The sequence below is a fragment of the Mustela putorius genome, unplaced genomic scaffold (assembly GCF_011764305.1).
Source record: "Mustela putorius furo isolate JIRA1106 unplaced genomic scaffold, ASM1176430v1.1 tig00000129_pilon_pilon_pilon, whole genome shotgun sequence".
NCBI classification, from domain to species: Eukaryota; Metazoa; Chordata; class Mammalia; order Carnivora; family Mustelidae; genus Mustela; species Mustela putorius.
In genome coordinates, this window is record NW_025421290.1 from 9,064,671 (window position 1) to 9,085,306 (window position 20,636).

Consider the following 20,636-nt stretch of genomic DNA (forward strand, 5'->3'; position numbering starts at 1 on the left):
ACCTAGTCATCGACCTATTATTTAAAAAATTCTCCTCAGGCTATGTGAACATGGTAAGCAAAGAGATTTAAAGGTTTAGAAAAGATATCATACAGTAAAGTTAACTTATCCTTGTGAAGATGCTCTCTATATCTTCATGTCCACAATGTACATTAATAAAATTAACATAGAATAAAACCTTCACTCTAGTCCCACAGATCAGTCACTTTATACGGTTGATACTGTTTCCCAAAACTAAGTAGAACAAGCAGCAGAGCTGTTTACTCCTTTTAGATACTTAGATTCAGGACTCTTCATTTTAATCAAAGGGAATTTGTTCTAAGAAAGCTATTCAACATATCCAGAAACAGAGCCACATTTTTTCTCTTGGCATCATACTAAAGCATTCGTTCAGAATCATCTTCTGAGCTATAACGCTGGTACGAGGGACTCAGTAGATGCTGCTCTGACCACAGATTGGAGACTGGTTTCAGCAAAACAGCTTAAATAATCTGGGACTAACATTAGTAGTTTCCCAAAAGGATTAATATGAGTATGTCTATGAACAATGCTTGATGAGTATCAATATATTTATCTTTTCCCTTTGAAAATAGAGTTGGTTTAAAGTATTTTTGCTGTCAAAACTTCTAACTTATAATTACACCATACAACTGATTATTGAGATGCACATCTATGCCTGTTGAATGACATATAAATAATAAATGACATGAATACTTTTAAATACAGATTATTTGAGTGTGATACAACATCACCCTGCTGACGTAGCCACACCTAAAATGAAAGCTCACACCCCACAGGGTGTAAGAGATACACAGAAGTCATTTTTTGCACCATGGCAATAATATTCCGTGAATACCATTCATAAACATATAACTGGAAAAAAAGAGAAATGCTGTAGCAAGAAAAATATTTCTCTAGTTTCAGAGTGTATCTACATGTCTATCTCCTCTCCATGCACTCATCTGACATATTTTCAAAACATGTTGATCTGAAGAGCAGAGAAGAGCTCTATGAGAGCTATCAGCATGAATGCTTCTCAGGCCAAATATACTGAACAGACTTTTTTTTTTTTTTAAGATTTTATTTATTTATTTGACAGAAAGAGGGAGCACAAGCAGGGGGAGTAGTAGGCAGAAGGAGAGGAAGAAGCAGGCTCCCTGCTGAGCAGGGAGCCCAATGCGGGGCTCGATCCCAGGACCCTGGGATCATGACCTGAGCCAAAGGCAGACACTTAACCGACTGAGCCACCCAAGCGCCCCTCTGAACAGGCTTTAAAGGAGACACATACCACAAACTACCACGTACTGTGTTACCGATCCCCAGATCTGATCTTGACTGCTAGGTCAGGCTGTTCAGGGTGTAACCCATGAGGCTTCTCATATGCTTTCATAATACTTGACATATGTCAAAAGCAACTGTCTCGTCATTTCCTATCACTTCCCCCTTCCATGAAAAATAAACCAAACTTCAAACAAATTAGCAATCCATCCATCACCTGGAACCCAACTTTCCTCAACCATGGGACAACTGGATGATACCAGTTAAGCACTGTGAAAATCATTAAACATCATTAATAAGTTTCTACCCCTAAACCTCCTTAGCACTGAAGGGACATATTCCTGATATACTATTATTACTCCATAGAATAAATGCTAAAGAGACTACATTTATTATTTGAGATTTTTAATTCAGGAGAATCTATAGTATCATAACAAAGAATTCTCAGTATAGATACAAACCACAGTGTGGTATACTAATGGTTTCTGGAAGCTGGAAAACTCTTCAAGATAAACCAAAGCACATAAGAGCAAAAGCAATTTTAACAAGAAAAAAAAAATACCTACATAAACAGCTGTCACTACACAGGGTACAGGGTGGTAAAAGCTGGAAGGGTTAGGAACCCAGGCTAACTATGCCACAGCTGGACCTAAAGGAATAGAATATGAGGGCTGCCCCAACCGGATTAATAGCAGGCACAAAACAGATTCCAAACAAGGAAAAGAGCCAGTAGGATATGCCTAATGCAAGTACTTTGTTTCTACTTCCTCCTGGCAAGTGATTTAAGTTCCTAAAATATCAAAGGGGGTAGTTTTTTTTGTTTTGTTTTGTTTTTGAGCTTCCAGGTACTCAATCTTTTAATCACTTACATGCCTACAAACCAACAACCTACCACTGAGATGGGTAAACCTCACTGGCAGTCAGCCACCTTTGAGGAATCAGCTAAGGACTATGTATCTAATTTTGGAAGCATGAGAAGGTGGCTTCCACAAATTGCAGCCAGTAAACCTTGCAGAATTTTGGAGAATATTCTGGAATACATTATTACAAGATGTGTTAAAACTTATAAAAGAAAGTAGTGCTTGCTAAGAGACAGCAAGGGCTTGTGAAAATACTTTGACAGGAATGCTAAAGTAATGGCCCCAAGAAACCTATCTGGACTTGGCAAGGTCTCTCATGATCAGAACTATTTGTGAACCAGAAAGAAAAAGGAGTGGGTGCTGACATAATTAGCTGGATTAGAAACTGAATGACTGCTCAAACTCTTCAGTGCCTAGCAACTGATCAATGAATAATTTTCTACATGAACTGACCCAACAGCCAGATCCCTCCAGATGTCCTCCAGACCATAAAATGTAAGGTCTTTAAAGCCTCTCTCGTTATGAAACGGTCTGGCTCTCCTCACTCTTCTGAGTCTACATCCTCTTCTTCGGCACGCTCACCCTGTCACGCAATCCCAAATGTTAACATCTACTCTCCCAAAGGTGGGGAGGCATTTTCTCTGCTGAGAATTCAACAGCATCTAATTCAAAGAGCTCTCAGAATAAGAATTCCACAGACTCATCCATCAAACTCCCATGAGCATTATGTGGTTTTCTTTCTCTGATCTTTTAAGAACTTCTGAACCACTTACACTATTTTCAATTGCCTTAACTACCTCATTCCAAATAAAGCCCAAGAATTCTTCCCCAAACATGCAAGCCATAATTTACCTGCCTTACAAGCAGCAATAAAAAGTAAATATAACAAGTTATTTTTCCTTGAAACCTGCTGTTTCAGAAAAGGGGAAAATTTTTTAACATTTTAAGTCTCACAATAATTTTTTAAATTGTTTAAGAAAAATGATGATGCTGTGCCATCAGTGTTTCTAAGTCTTGGCAAGTGGTGACAGAGGGCAATGTGCTTTTAGCCATTAAAAATACTCCTTTTTAGATGCAGACATGATATTTAAAAAAAAAAAAAAAAAGCAACACACGCACATACACAATATCGTACTCTACTATTTTTTTAAAAAACTGACAGTAATACGTCTTTATTATGGATTAAGCAAGTGTAAGAAATAGCTATTTATAATCTTTAAAACAATGCACTGAAAATAAGTTAATTTCAGAGTTTTATTGTATTGCACTAAAGGAACAGCAGGACGGTTATACAATGTTCTCTCTCATTCAGTTTTGAAAATCTAAAGTACTTGCAAATTCTTAAGAATACCTTTACCACCAGATTAGAACAGTTAAGTATAATAACCAATTTCTTATTAAGTGATATCTTACAAATTAAAACACATTTAAAATAGTTTTAAATGCATTCTTCACAAGTAATTCAGCATGTTTTTATATCATGTTCACTTATGCTTAAGAATTAAAGCAAGTATATTACTCTGATGGAAATATGGGAAATCTCTCATTCATGCAATATACAGGGATAATATTCAAGTTGAAGGGAAAAAAATCCCACTCTTCTTATTTTGTAATGTGTCCATATATAATCACATACATGATAAATGAGGAAACCCATGAAGTTTCCCACAAGTCGGATATATATTTTCAGTTCATCAGAAGCACCTGATATCTACAGCTAATTTATAATTAGACGGCATTTCAATAAACCAAAATGAGCCCTACAAGTTCCTATATATAACAAAAGCTTCCAATGGACTAAGGATAGTCAATAATTAATGCAATCATACAAGGGATTATGGCTGTTCCTTAAGGAGTGCAAGTTCATACCTGTCAATACCAGAGGTAATCATTTTATATTAATTTATACGTAATTCCATTTAAATTCTTTATCCGTGTATAACATATGAAAACAGTCTTTCCACAAGCAAAAAATGTGGAAACATTTAAAAAATAAGGAGTCATTTTTTTAAAGTAACTGATCAGATTCCATAGGCTACTCTTGGAAACAGGATCTTGCTGGATAGAATCCCTTCATTTGGTGGCTTTTTGCATGCACTTACTGGACCAATTCTTCTGTGTGTTGTTCTAAGAGCTCACCAAAACATAGATCATGCTGAAAAGAAGAAAAAGCCTATTAATTCAAACGTTCTAACTAGAAAAACTAAAAGCACCAAAACGTTGAGTCTGCTTTCCACAGCAAGCCACCACAGAAACTGAAAAGACCAATGACCAAGTAAAGTAGTTCACAGTATGATCTCAATTTGCACTGATGGACTTCTGCTTAAGGTAGGACTTGGCTCAGTGCATGTGCTGTGGTTGTCCCCTATTTCTTTTCCAATTTTAGCAAGTAGAACAGCACAGCTGAAAGCTTAATAGGGGACCAGAGCTTAGAGAAGCAATCCAAACAGTACACTGCTCCGGGGCTGTCTAACAATAGCAGCAAGCATCTCCGGAGGGCTCACGTCATACCAGGCCCTCCACCAGATCTTTTTTTTTTTTTTTTCCCTTCGGCTCAGTTCATGATCCCAGGGTCCTGGGATCGAGCTCCACCAGATCTTTTATGTACATGACCTCACTGAGTCCTCCAAGCAGTCCCAGGAGGTGGGTGCCATTATTATCCCCATTTTACAGATGGGAATGGTCAATTAAGAAACCTCCCCATTAGAGAAAGGCTCTAGACAACAGCAATGGGGCTGACAAAGTGCACAAATGAGCAAAATAAAAATAACCATTTAATTCAGGGCAATTTTACCAGATTGATGTGGGAAAGGCATGGTTCAAAAGCACGGATCACTATGTGGAAATACAAAGCAAAGGGTTGTGTAAATTTTTTTTTTTTTTTAAAGATTTTATTTGTTTATTTGACAGACAGAGATTACACGTAGACAGAGAGGCAGGCAGAGAGAGAGAGGAGGAAGCAGGCTCCCTGCTGAGCAGAGAGCCCGATGCGGGACTCGATCCCAGGACCCGGGGATCATGACCTGAGCCGAAGGCAGCGGCTTAACCCACTGAGCCACCCAGGCACCCGGGTTGTGTAAATTTAATTAACAATTTAAAGAAGAAATGAAATGACCTAGTGCCACCATCTCCTGGTGAACATTTTCCCTCAACTGTATATCTCCGATATTACCATTTATTCAATGATTCATTTCTTCCTTTCAACAAGTATGTCTTTTTTTTTTTTTTTTTTTTTTTAAATTAAGTAGGCTCCACAGAAAGCATGAAACCCAACATGGGGCTTGAACTCATGACCCTGAGATCAAGACCCGAGTTGAGATCTTAGTCAGACACTTAACCAGCTGAGCCACCCAGGCACCCCTCAACACACACATCTGAAGTGCCTGCTATATGCCAGCGCTCTTCTAGGCATTTGTTAAAGAAACTGAAAAAATGAACATTAACAGGAAATGAAAATGACACCTGGCATTTCACTTTTCAGAACTTACTATTTTTGTTTCGTAAATGAGCATCTGCAAATGCACTAAAGGCTACTCATTTTCACAATTATAACCTCTAAAAGCATAAACATACCTTTTTCATAAATTTCAGTCTCGTACTTCATTGTTTTTCATATTGGAAACTTATATGAAATAAAAAGAAATAAGAATATAAACCTACCATCTAATACTTAGCAAGTTTTCAAGTAACAAAAAGGAGAGGGGAATAGGAAGATGCTGAATGATTACAATTCCATCTTACACAGCCAATTTTCCTCATAGTTTGAAAATCAAGGGGCACCTGGGTGGCTCAAGTCTGTTCGGTAACTAGAGACAGCAGCTGTGTATATGTGTAGCTACCTGCACAGTGCCTGACACACAGAAAGTGCTTTTTGAACAAAAAGGGGGGGCGCTGGGTGGCTCAGTCGGTTAAGCCTTTGGCTCGAGTCATGAAGGATCGAGCCCTTCATCGGGCTCCCTCGCCCTCTGCCTGCCACTCTGCCTACTTGTGCACTCTATCTCTCTATCAAATAAATAAATAAAAACTTAAAAAAAAAAAAAAAAAGAAAGAATCAGGTGGAATGTTCTCTGGTTGAATATATGTTAATAAAATGAGAAAGTATATTTATGTGGCTTAAAGAAATCTAATTCCACACTTGTATACTTTTCTCGTTTTAATGAGAATCTACAGGACATCAGGGAATAAATGGAGAAGAATCAATAACTGCAACATCATATAGGACAGATCCATTTTTCATTCAGCCCATTCAGGTCAAGTAAGCCAGAAAATAAAGGGTAGAGCATACAGTTTGTAAAGAATGACAAAAAAATCAAACATCATCTCAAAATAGACAGTGAAGCCAAGCAAACATTTTTTTGCCAACTCACACTTTTTTTGCAATCCTCTCAAGGCCATCACTTTGCCAGGAGAATGAGGATTATCCTTCACTGACGGACTATGTCCAAAAATTTAGGAAGCAGCTCCCCTGCCCAAACTTTTTGCCTCTGATTGCACACCAGCTGGCTGCCTTGACAAGTACCAGTTCATAATCATAGTCAGTGTGCGTGCATTTGGGGCATGCACTGCACCATTACCAGTCTCCACCATGCAAGACACTGAGTTCTTCTGTAAGTGGATTTTAAGGTGTTAAGACCATAATACCTACAGACTTTTTTGGAAGCAAAAGGAAATTATATATTCATTTTATTTTTAAACTTACCCGTATAGGTAGTAAAAAAATGCTAGAAGATAAAAAGCTAATTTGCACCAGCCTTCTTTCTGACAATACGCTAAAATGTCTGCATTCATGATGGTTGTAGGGTCATAGAGTCCCGGTCCACTCATCACTGGTCTACTCATATACCTGTAATAAACACAGTCAATTAGCCGCTCCAAACAGGAAGTCAACCTTTAAGATGGGAAGGAGGGGTTTTCTTCTCCAGTAACATTTGTTGCAATGAGAGGTGGTCCACACAGGGAAGAGTAACTTTAGTTCTAGGGTGGAGTTCTTTCCTCTTATCATCTTAATTTTAAAACAAGAGCCCCTATAAGAGATCAGGACAGTTAAACAAGTCCTATCTGGTCTCCCCAACAATTTTATAAACACAAGAAAAAGAAAAATAACTGTAAAAATGAAGTGAGATTGTTCTTCCTTTTAATAACTTTTTAACATAATTTTAGGCTTACAGAAAAGGTGCAAGAACACTTCACCAAAATATTCCAAATGCTCACATTAATCACACAGCTTTACCCTTCTCTTTTTAGTTTTAGCTCCAAATATGCACACATTTTTTTACCAAACAGATGTGATACCATCAGTTACAGATGTGATACCCCTTTACACCTAAACACTTAAGTATATTTCCCAAGAGCAATGAGATTTTTAATATTCCTATTAAAAAAAAAAAAAAAAAACCTCTAGGGGCGCCTGGGTGGCTCACTGGGTTAAAGCCTCTGCCTTTGGCTCAAGTCATGATCCCAGAGTCCTGGGATCAAGCCCCACATCAGGCTCTCTGCTCCACGGAGATCCGGCTTCCTCCTCTCTCTCTGCCTGCCTCTCTGCCTTCTTTTTTTTTTTTTTTTTTTTTTTTTAAGATTTTATTTATTTATCAGAGAGAGAGGGAGAGAGCGAGCACAGGCAGACAGAATGGCAGAGAGAGGCAGAGGGAGAAGCAGGCTCCCTGCTGAGCAAGGAGCCCAATGTGGGACTCGATCCCAGGACGCTGGGATCATGACCTGAGCCGAAGGCAGCTGCTTAACCAACTGAGCCACCCAGGCGTCCCTCCTCTCTGCCTTCTTGTAATCTCTGTCTGTCAAATAAATAAATAAAATCTTTAAAAAAAAAAAAACAACCCCTCTAACTCTATTATATAGATCAGACATAACTTTCAGTAATTACTCAGTAATTATGAATATATTTTATAAACAACCAAATTTAAAATCTTTATAAACATGGAGAAAGAAGTTAGACACCCTATACATTTTGAATTATGTGAAGTTCACATAATGGGCAAAACTAATACAAGTTGACAGAGGTCACTGCTGTCCCGGGGAGATACAGGGGTAACTGACAGGGATAGGGCTTCAGACTTATGTACACCATTGTATGTAAATTAAAACTCACTTTTTGAAAAACTCCTTTAAAGGATAACAAAGTAAGCACCATAAAAGGTATTGAAACAGCGATTTATTCATCTGCTAGATTTTTAAAATAAATGCCAACCAATTTTCAGTTTTCATTTAGGTGACAAGCATGCAAGATAACTGTACCAACCATAGTATAATTAAAATATAATTAGGTAAAGTATTAGAAATGTATTTAAATATTACCTCCAAATATGATATGCCAAGAGGGGCATATTGAGACCCAGCGTAAGCCACTCTGCTGCACAAAGAAACATGACACAGAAGAAAGCGTGGATGAGGTACTCTGGGAGTACAAGCTGGAAGAAAAATACAAGCCAGTTATCAAAATGCCTTGGCAGTATGTCAAATGCTAATTTGAAAGCAGGTGGCAACCAAGATTCCATAATGAAAAAAATTCACTGTTTTCTAAGAAGCAGGCCCAAAAGATGGTACTGAGGTCTGTTTCCATATTTAACTTTTTACCAAAAGCAGAATTACAAGCAAACTATCCAGATGATATAGCTTGCCCTAAAAGAATAAATAGAACCTAAAATTTAAAACTCAGGTTAAATTACACAAAGTTACCACCCAGACAGTTCAGTTATTTGCTGATCACTTGGAATACTTTTTCTTTCCACCATTCAGTAATGATAAAAATACAAAAAGGAGCTATCTGGTCACATGCAACATGATATAAAAAAAACCCACAAAACAAAACTCCCTTTTAGAATATTTTACACATTCGTGTTTTAAAGCTTTTAACAGAAACCAGGAATGCTACATAAACAATATTTAGCAAACCACATCACATTATCACAAAAGTAATTTTTCAATGGAAAGCCAAAAGCCAATAATCTCAGCACAGTCGGGGGGGAAAGAATACTAATATACACAGATGCAAACAATGTGCATTCTGCAATGTAGGAGGGAAAAGACAGTTCTGAACCATAAAATTGAAATTTTCCTGGTTCCTGAGCTCCAATTCTGACATGGCTTCCTGTTTCTTTAAACCTGCTTTCCAGTGAACTTCTATAGACACAGCAGACCAGGAGACACTCAGAACTCAAAAACAAAATGATTTTTTTTTTATTGTAGGTGGTACTAAATGAGAAAAATTAATTCAAGCAAAATGCTTTTTATAATATGACCAAGAATTCATGCTTTATTTTTAATAAATCTTTTTCATCCTGAAGACTTCATTTAGCCTAATGACTCTGTTAAATCAAAGTCCCAAACTTTTCATTGCAAGTTTAAGCTAAACAACTTCCTGCAAGTCACAGACACAGAGCCAGCTTCTCAAATGACTGTATCATACCAAAGTAAAATTATATGAATCCTCAACATCATCAGATCATTCCTGAGAGGAAACCATTGCTGTATAGATAATTACAATTGTACTACATATTCAAGCCCACTTTATAATACTCCCAAGTCACTTTTTCTATTTCAAAGCTGTAAAGCAAAGTTTTTTAATGAATAATATTTTAAATGAAATTCCAGTAAAACCAACTAATCTATATTACTAACCAGGTATCTTCTACAAATTTAAGCAATAATAATAACAAAAGATAAACTCCGCATATGTATATAAACTTGTAAATAATACGAACCATTAAGCCACCATTTAATTAAGATGAAAATCAAACATCGGCAAGAAAATGTCCACAGGAAATCTTTGAAACACAAGGACTACAACCAGGACAAACCAAGAAAAATAAATATTGTATTAGAGGAGTTCCACTAGAGCTGTTTATAATGCTAGTTTAAATTACAGAAGTTTTCTTTATAATATAGTAAGTCTATCTCAGCTCTCCAAAGCCAAGTGATAGCTAACAATACAAATTATCATTCAAGTTTTCATCCTACACTTCCGGACTGAGATATGGGGAGAAAATTATTTTGAATGCGCAATACCTATGGCTCTTAAACAATATACTTTAATTAGAGTGAGAATACGGATAATCTGCAACTCTTCCAGTTCTAATATGAAACACATGCCACACTCCTTTTTCCTCAAAAAACACCCAGAAACTTTTATAATGCATCTCTTATAAAAACCAGTCCACTCCAATCATTCTTTAATGGTGAAATTTCCCCGTTAAGTGGCACAAAAATTGTTCCATTTAGGAACCAATGTTTACCCAAAAGCTAGTACACAAAAAAATTCCTCATGCAAATATGGCTGAAATGATGGTACTTAAATGCAAATCATAATATTCTCTAGTTAAGGCTCACATTTTTAAAAATAATATTTGTCTTCCCCCATACTTTGGCAGAATTGTCAAAACAAATTTTAAATAGGGAAAACTGTCAGATGCGCTGCTAGTAAGCCAATTATCGGCACCCTATCCAAACACTAACTTATGCTGTTGCAAAAACTTCCTTCTAATCAATGTAGCATTAGGAGGTCCTAAGCACATGTATTTTTTTAAGTGAGAATTTCCTTCCATGAAGGAGAGTCAGACATCACACATATGTAAAAATTAAATTAGTCCCTCTTAAACTTACCGTAAATTGGGGAAATACCAAAGCACGAGTGTAAAAATCCAGCTGTCTGGGTTCAAATGCTGGGTCTACCTTACAACCCTACTAAGCCGAAGCCTATCCTCCTATTCAAGAAAATGACAATACACCTACCCTTTAAGGCTGCTCATGAGCTCAAGGAAAGCACAGCGCCTGTTGCCTAGGAAAGCCCTCATCTGATTTCAGCTCTTATCATCCTCATCGTTTGGTTATTTGAAGTAATGAGAAACCAAAGAAGACAGAATACTATTAATGAACAAATGTCAAAAAAAGAAATTTTGGTTCCTTAATCTCTTGGTAACAATCAGTTTCAACAGTAGGTTAAGACACTTTATTACTTTCCAATCTGAAGAAAGCAGATTCTTCACATATTTTATTTCATAAGAACAGAGACACAGCTAGAAAGTTAATACTTTTAATTCTACCTACATCAAGTCTTACTGTAGCAGTTCTCCAGAGACAAACTAAAAATCCATTGCATCACTCCCATTTATAGAGGAAACAATGATAAAGCAGCACACTCACTTTAAAGACCCCTTTCTAAATAAGATCCCTTTGGTGTGCTAGTGTCTTATAGTTTCACACAACTAAAGCCTACACAAGTTCTCATCTTAAGTAATTTTTAAGATAAATTATTATATTCTATTTCTTGGAGATATACCCACAGCCTTCTTACAAACAACCTTTCAGCTTCTGACCAATTAGGCAAAATCAAACCTACAGGTGAAAGGAGAATCTTCCTAAATGAATAAACTGAATGAAGCCAAAAATATATATAAATCCCTAAGCACAATGGAGCCATGTTATAACGAAATCCATCAGAGATCAGAACTTAGTGTAAGACAAGTCTGGCTTAGAAATTTAGAATGGATCTATATTAGAAATAACTATGTAGACATTTGTAGACCAACTGTTATCCACAAAATTCTGGCAGCGTGAGTCCAAAGGTCAGCACGCTGATTCTAGAGCCTAAAGAAAGAGCTATCTACCTAAAAGTTTCTAAATAAACATCAGCTGAAAGAGTGAATAATTAATTCCAGAATAGACATAACGAAAGATAAAAGCAGACATGGTACTGAAGACTCCACTCTGGGACTATCTCCCAATAAGTCACAACAGAAAAACCATCTTACCATCTATTAAAGTCATTTTCTGTTAACCAACTTTCAAACACCGCACCAAATAATTTAATATAAAAGTGCCTATGGCTATAACATTTTTTTAAAAATGCATAAGCATTTAACAGCTTTCCCTACTTGACTGGGCCGGCAAGCAAACATTTGCATAAAATGCGGAATTTCACGAAATCATAAACCTCAACAGGCATATGAACAAGCACACCAAACAGAACATTTTACAAATACAAATGCCCTAACCCTCCCCATGAAATGAATGTAGCATTAAAACATTAAACTAAAAAGCAGTACACACCTTTAATGCAATTTTGACTCTTTTAATCTTTTTGACCTTTTCAACTGTCTTTGGCCGACAATGTAAAAAGCAGATTGGAAGAATGTTAGTATGACAGCTGACAAGATCACTGGCAGATTAATATTAGATCAGTCAAGCAGGAGAAAGAGTATTTTTGTAAATCCTGCCTACTTCAAAAAGAACAAATATGTCATGCCACTGAGTATACTGGCCATTTTCAAATTATATTAAGAGCAAAAGCAGTTAAAAAAATCTAAAGAAAAATCCTATATTATAACTTACAGGATTCAGGGTATTACACTGGTCTATAGGATTCTTGTAATCAGTCTTCAGTTCATCAAAAGCTATAATCTAAAATAAAATTAAAGTTAGTTAGGACCTTTAATAAAAAGCAGCAACAAACCTGCCTCATCATCAAATGATAATTGAATAAAGTTAATAAAACAAAAGCAAAAGTATACCAATACTACATGTACCAATTTACAGTAAATTCACTATGTCCTAATAAATAACTAATACCATTTAAATGATCTGGTCTCACTGTGATAAATATCTTCACTTTTCAATTTTTCAATGCCTCTATTCAAATTATTTTCTCTTCTTAAAATGATCTTTTCTATCTATCAAAAATCATCATCTTAGGGGGGCCTGGTTGGCTCAGTGGGTTAAAGCCTCTGCCTTCAGCTCAGGTCATTATCTTAGGGTCCTGGGCTCTCTGCTCCGCAGGGAGCCTGCTTCCTCCTCTCTCTCTCTCTGCCTGTCTCTCTGCCTACTTGCGTCTCTGTCAAATAAATAAGTAAAATCTTTAAAAAAAAAATTGTCATCTAAAAACCCTCTTCCTACAACAGCTCCACTCTGCAGGTTTCCCTGACTCCCTGGGGCGGAAATAATTGCATACATGTCTAACAGCCCCAGAGCACAGGGCTTTACAATACTACCAATATGGCATTTCTTCCAGTGGAGTATCTGTGCACAGGTTTGTGTGTCTTGTCTGTCCCTCAGGGTGAAGTTTTTTTTTTAAAGATTTTATTTATTTATTTGACAGAGATCACAAGTAGGCAGAGAAGCAGGCAGAGAGAAGAGAGGAGGAAGCAGGCTCCCTGCTGAGCAGAGAGCCCCACACAGGGCTCATCCCAGGATCCCAGGATTACGACCTGAGCCCAAGGCACAGGCTTTAACCCACTGAACCACCCAGCGGCCCCCGGGGTGAAGTATTTTTAATCATTTGTGCATGCCCCACCTACATCAGAGCTCAGTGGGACACTAGAGATGGACTCACATGCTCCAGTTTGTTCCCACTGAGCCCAAATACATACACTTCAAAGTCCTGCTTCAATAGGGAATAACAAGAAATGGCCTCAGAATAGAGGAATACCAAGCCTGGACTGCCACACAGAGTAGCGCAATTTCTGCATGGGACAGAAGGCCAGGATGGAAGCTCAAAGCCAGTCCATGCTCCTGCTGCCAAGCACCCTGGCATCAGCTCTACATCAGGCTCTGCATGGAGCAGCTATGTCTGCAGGGCAGGAGGATTTTCTAATTCTTCTGCCCCAAGAGGCATCTTGTTCTAATGCACCTAATGGCATCATAGAAGCAAGAGCTGCCCCTTTCAAGGCCATGATGAAAGTCATCAATCTAACCTCCTTCTGGGTCTTATGCACATCTCCTACACTTGAGGGTGATTTCCCGAGGTCACCAAACTAAAGACTGAAGAAGGGTAACCCAGGTAAGACCAACTTCTCACAATAAGAGGAGTCAAACAGTTATAAATGTGGTAACGGGAGAGAGATCTCATCCACTTATGAAAAATATGAAAAGATTGTTTCTGTCTATACTCTGGAGAAATTTGGCTGTAAAACAGGGTCACTTAATGCACAACTTCAAAGTCAAAATGTATTAAAAATCAAAATAAGAGCAACACACCACTTTGTGGTACTTGGTCAGATGTCAAAATAAGCCACAGGCACCAAGTTTATAGGAGAATTATTTTAGTTGCTGTCACTGGTCATCCAGAAGATAGAGAACTCAGTCTGCCTTTCCACTTGTGAATTAGGAATAGTATCTTCGTGTGTAAGGCTGTGTTACTCAATATTACCAGTAATCAATGGAGTCCCATATTCCTAGCTTTTACTATGCTTTATACTATTTCCCTGTTAAAGTTCTTCACTTCATAAAAAGATGGTTGTTGTTTTTTAATTTCTAAAATTTTACAAAATGAACCAACCTGACCAAATAAAAATTCTAAAATAGGAATAGAGAAGAAACATAATTAGACATCAAGATGTAAACTCCATGACAATTTTGCTATGCTGGCTGCTATGTCCCTAGCCCTGGCACATACTTAAATGTTCAATCAATATCTATTGAAGGAAAGGGACAGAGCCTGGTCAGGGGGGAGTAGGGGGGTGGAGGGAGGGCCTAGCATAAAAAGAATACAGAACTTACCAAAAGGCATTTGCCGTTGTTAATGAAACCTAACATGTATAAATGTTATAAATGTTAAAAATATAAATGTAGGGGTGTCTGGGTGGCTGAGTGGGTTAAAGCCTCTGCCTTCGGCTCCGGTTATGATGCTAGGATCCTGGGGTCGAGCCCCACATCAGGCTCTCTGCTCTGCAGAGAGCCTGCTTCCTCCTTTCTCTCTGTCTGCCTGCCTCTCTGCCTACTTGTGATCTCTGTCTGTCAGATAAATAAATAAAATCTTTAAAAAAATAATAAATAAATGTATAACTAGAAGATACTAATTTCTGATTACTTGTGGATATTATTAACCAAATACATGACATTTGCTGTGTGATATATCCCCAATGCATCTTAGTAATAAAGTTCAAAGTAAGGACTCTCATCAAATAAAATTACTTGCCCATAGTAAGATCCAATTTAATAGCAGAATATAATCTTGTGTTTTAAAACTAACTCTTTTGACTGGACATTTTCTTCAGGTGACCTCAAGGGATTTTTTAACAGGTATGTTACTGTATGAGCTTCTGTTTCAGTACTATAAGCTGGAGTTTTCAACTCTTCTATAAAGATTAACCTAGTGGTTTTCGTTATCTTTAGTGACTGTGCGTCTGGACAAAGATATTCATAAAAGTCTTACAGAAGTGTTAAGGCAGAACAGATATATACCTAAAGATAACAAACTATGCTATTCAGAATACCCTCAAATTTGATGCATGTCTTTAGGATCCTAGACTTCTGTTCAAACAAACCTAAGCTCTTATGTCTACTCTCCACACAGTATCAATCACATGAACTAGGAGTAAACTGACAGATGTAACCATTAGCACAAAAAAAATCCTCCATACAATGATTAATGTAAACAGGATTCTTTGAATTTCTATTTGAAATTTCCAAAATGAGTTTTCTAATACTTAAACTACCTAAAAAAATAAACTGAAGGTTATATAGTTAATAGAAAAATCAAAATTATATACTTAAAAGTTTTCAATCTGTTCCCAAAGGATGCATAATCATCTGAACTATGAAGAAATCCCTAAGGATAAAAACTCTCAATTAATCTGTGGAGTATAAATGAATTTTTAAAAATTCTATAATAGGACTTAAAATTATCAGAAACATTCTCATTTCAACACTGAAACTAAGTTACCCATTTTTAAAGTTTTTTTTTTTTTTTTAAGATTTTATTTATTTGAGCGGGAGGGAAGGAGAGGGAGAGAGAATAAGTGGGATGAGGGGCAGAGGGAGGAGAAGACTCCCCGCTGAGCAGGGACCTCCACATAGGGCTTGATCCCAAGACCCTGGGATCATGACCTCAACCAAGGGCAGATGCTTAATTGACTGAGCCATCCAGGTGCCCCAAATAACCCTTTTTTTTTTTTTTTTTTTTGCAGTTCAGATTTTCCTTAAGCCAAACAAACAGGTTCAAAATGTAAACAAAGCCATCCACAGCTTTCTTGCTTAGAATCCTCATGTCTCAAAAACACCAAGAGTACCCATCAAGCAGGAACTGACTTAAAATTCACATCTACAAATGGAAGGGAGCCACACATTTCACTTCCACCACGGGCTTACTAAAGTGGAGCTAGTTTGCATTCCAAATTATCTTTATTTATTGTTCTTCCACCAAAGAGCCTAAACTGCTCTTAATTTATTGGTTCCTACTGACAAGCGTTTTGAGGGCGCAGTTACTGAACAGCCTACCTAAGCATTCCCCACTATAATGCAGTTGGGTTCTAAAATAATTACAAACACAATCACACTCTTTATCAAAAGAGAATAATTTATGGTTATCATTCTACATTTGAATATTTTTTTTTTTAACACAAGACATGGCTGCCATTTAAATCATTCCGCCAGGCTATGTTCACTAAGAAATTCTTGTTATTGGCATGATGAAACCTGACTTAAAATGTTCATGAATGAACATGTACAATCAAAAGACTGGCGCCCCTGGTGGCCCCGTGGGTTAAGCCTCTGCCTTGGGCTCAGGTCATGATCTCAGGGTCCTGGGAGCGAGCCCAACATCGGGCTCTCTGTTCAGTGCAGAGTTGGCTTCCCAACCCCACTGCCTGCCTCTCTGCCTACTTGTGATCTCTGTCTGTCAAATAGATAAATAAAATCTTTAAAAAAAAAAAAATCATTCAAAAGACTAATTAATATTCCAGAAGCCACTAAAAGAATATAAGGAGGGCGAAGCAAATATAAGATACATTTTTAATGAATGCTGACTTCCAGAAGGCTGCTTCTAATTTTGTGCTAGAGAAACAAGAATCCTTAAGAATCTGTTGTAGAATGGGCACCTGGGTGGCTCAGTGGGTTAAGCCGCTGCCTTCGGCTCAGGTCATGATCTCAGGGTCCTGGGATCGAGTCCCACATCGGGCTCTCTGCTCAGCAGGGAGCCTGCTTCCTCCTCTCTCTCTGCCTGTCTCTCTGCCTACTTGTGATCTCTCTCTGTCAAATAAATAAATAAAATCTTAAAAAAAAAAATCTGTTGTAGAACTGTCACGAGGAACTTCCTTGTTCCTTACAGAAACCAGTAAGGATGTGCTTCTATCCTGCAGCAAGATGTGAGTAAAAAGAAAGAAAAGAGAAAAAAAAACTGCCCTGGGGAAGTTTAAGATTTGTGAGCATTTTCGAAATCAAATTAAAACGACCTCTACTGAACCCAGCTACCCTGAAGACGGGCGGCTAGGAAGAGCGTCTCTCGAGAAACTCTGGCGGTCAAAGTATGATTTAGGGGAAAAGTTCGGAGACGCAGTCACCAAAGTGATGAATCCAAACTGCATCAAAGTTCACAAGGGAACAGAATCCGGAAAAAAAGGGCGTTCTCCTCGAAGAGCGCCCAACAAGTGCTGAAAACAGAGTTGGAAATTCATCTAAAGTAGGCTATCCGATCTCATCTGGGCCACACTCCGGCGGAAACCCAGAAAGAAAGACAATGTGATTAAGTAACAGTCACCGGCAAACTTCATTCCCGCTAAGCACGCAGCATGCCTCCGCGCGCCCTTGACATCCTCCCCGGGGATGCGGGGATGCCGCGCCCGGGGCCGGCTCAGGTCCGCGCGGGCGAAGCGCTTCCCGCAGGGGCCCCCGCAGGACCGCGGCCGCCCCACCCATCCAGGGAGGAGTAGCGGCGCGCGCGGCCTGCGAGGGGACACCGCGGGCGCTTCCACCGGGCCACCGCAGCCTGGACCCGCACCCCCCGGACCTGCAGCCCCCCGGCTCGCAGACGGAGTGCTCGTAGAGCCTTCACCGCGCGGCCTGCCTCGCTTCGGCCCCGTCGCCCTGCGCGCGCACCTCTGCGGGCCGTCGTCGCCCCGACCGCCGACTCGGGGCGAGGAGAGGCTGCGCCGCCTCCTCGCCCTTCTTCCCCCGGCCCCGGCTACTCACGTGCCAGATGGCGAAGAAGATGAGCGCGGCGGTGAGCAGCAGCGCCAGCATATAGCAGAAGGCCGCGAACGTGAACGCCATGGCCGGGAAGGAGGAGCAGGGAGCAGCGCCGGTGCCAGCGGAGAAAGGCGGCGCAGGGCCCTCTGGGTAAAACCATTCACTTCCCCCGTCCGCAGCCACGACCGCCGCCGCCGCCGCTGCCGCCGCCACGGCGCCCGCCCTCCCTGCGCGCCTGCGCACCAGCCGAGGTGCGCCTGCGCCCTCTGATGGCCAAAGCTTGCGGTGCACTTACATTGTCTGCGCAGCTGACTGATTTTTCTTTCCTTCCCTCGTTTATTCTTTGAACAAACATTTATTGAATGAGTGCCTAGTATGTTTCAGGCGCCGTGCTTCTCCTTTGAGATGCAAAGATAAGAAACATAGTTCTTGCGCTGAAAGAACTTAGTATAGTGTCGGAAACGAACACTTAAATAAACCGTTATGGTATTACAACCCTGTTAACGCAAGTCTGCCGCTCGTGATGAAAGGTCAGAGAAGGGCATCCATCCCGTTCTGCCCAGTTCAGAGCAGGATTCCTGGAGTATCCGTTTCTTAAGCTGAGGCTTATGGGATGAGTAGAAGTCCAGGCAAAGAGAAGACAGAACCAGAACTCCTAAGAGAGGATTCAGCTTGACCAGAGAGAGAGAGAAAGAAAGACAAAAAGCGAGAGAGGAGGAGGAAGGAATGAAGGAAGGAAAAAAAAGAAAGCGGGTTGGGGGGGGGGGAAGAAAGGAGGGATGGTGGGAGGAAGGAAAGAAAGAAAGGAAGAAGGAGGAAGGAAGGGAAAAAGAGAGGGAGGGAAGGAAGGCAGTAAAGGAGGAAGAAAGAAAGAAAGATCTGTCTCAGGTGAATCCACCAGCGGTTCTAAATTAGTGGAACCTAGCAAAAAACAGTGTTGAGAGTTAGGGGTTAGCTAGGGTTTAGATCAGAGAGGGCCTTATAAGCTTGGTTTTGTTCTTACGCTGGTTGTGACCCACAAAATTGATTCACCACCTGCTAACTGATCTCTACTGATGGAAGTAGAAATCATTGAAGGCATTTAAGCAAGAGAGGGACATATTAGATTTGTATTAAAATCATTCACCCTAGCAAATTGCATAGAGATAGGTTTAGAAGTGGAGTCCATCCAGTGTTGTCCAACAAAACTGGCAGCAATAGTGGAAATTTCTTTTTCTGCACTGCTCAATACAGTAGCCACTAGCTACATGTGGCTACTGAGCCCTCGCAATGTGACTAGTATGATTATGGAATTCAACCTTAAATTTTACTTATTTCCATTAATTAAAATATAAGTAGCCATATGTAGATAGTGGCTACTGTCTTAGATAGTAGGTCTATACTACCAGGATTATATGGCACCTGCGTGCACATCATGAAGGTATTCTCTCCAGATTAAACAAAGGAATGCATGATGTTTGTTCAGTATACAAACTGCCCAACTGTGCACGACAATCCTGATTAGAGGAGTGTGAGAGTAGCAGGAAAGAGCCCACAGCAATGGTCCCAGAAGAAGCTGCTGTGGCTCTGACGAAAGCAACAGAAACCAGGAGAGAAAAGAAAGATAGATTTGATAGCATCTGAGAGTTAAGCTCAGCAGGATAGATGGAATGCAGTGGTGAGAGAAAGGAAGGCCTCAATGAAGGTGTTCGGTACTACAGCAAAATAGGGCAATATTTGTCCAAAAGAGTTCATCATCTAATGAGGGGTAGATGCAGTTTCGTGGTGTCAGGGAAGTTCCGGGGGGGGGGGGGTTGTCTAAGCCAGACTATGAGATCCAGCCTCGTTCTTATACATAAATTCTGTCTACACTTTGGGAAGTGATGGTTCATCGCTAAGAACCTCTAGGTTCTCCTACCTTTTAGCAACAAATTATTCTTCTGATTCACTTGAAGTATATCTTTCCCTTACCTGGTAACTACGTCTAGCACCTTACTACACAAAATGGAACTGCCCCCCAAGAACAAATCCTTGGTTCTAGAAGGGATATCCTGAGTTTCACCCGAGGAGATGGAGAGACTTGGCAAGAGAAATTTCATCTGTCCCAACCCCCGTAACTGCTGTTATGTAAAATCCCTCCACTCCATTCAAGGGTAACAATTTGGGTATTTCAGTGAGGGTTTACTGAGCACCCATTCCGTATTATATGGAATGCCAATTCCCTCAGTAGCTGGGGCAGTTCGAAGTCCTTTCCCATTTTGCCAGAACACGCAGGTAAATTGTGGACTTGCATCGTCTAGTAGAGAAGCCATTTAGTCACAGGGCTATTTAAATTTAAATTGATAAAATTAAATAAAATGAAAAATTCAGTTCCTCAGCTATGCTAACCATACTTCAAATGCTCACTAGCCTCATGTAGCTGGTGGCTACGATGGTGGACAATGTAGATTTAGAATATTTCCATCACCACAGAAAGTCCATCACCACAGAAAGTGTCGTTTGCACTGCTTTAGACAATATTACACAGTGGTGATTGGTTAGAGAATACACCCATTTTAATGAGGGCAAAGGGCTAATGAGATCAACCAACTATAGATGAGGCAGTCGGTA

The 20,636-nt window shown here is 39.5% G+C and overlaps 1 protein-coding gene across 1 annotated transcript; it reads right to left on the reverse strand.

Annotated features, from left to right (window-relative positions):
* Window positions 1-3,374: 3,374 nt before the first annotated feature.
* Window positions 3,375-18,262, reverse strand: CNIH1 (cornichon family AMPA receptor auxiliary protein 1). Its single transcript, XM_004738813.3, has 5 exons — window positions 18,051-18,262; window positions 12,480-12,548; window positions 8,448-8,560; window positions 6,838-6,981; window positions 3,375-4,293 (listed from the first exon to the last, which is right to left on the reverse strand). The coding sequence occupies exons 1-5, from the start codon at window positions 18,129-18,131 to the stop codon at window positions 4,266-4,268; spliced, it is 435 nt and encodes a 144-aa protein (XP_004738870.1). The 5' UTR covers window positions 18,132-18,262; the 3' UTR covers window positions 3,375-4,265.
* Window positions 18,263-20,636: the final 2,374 nt, after the last annotated feature.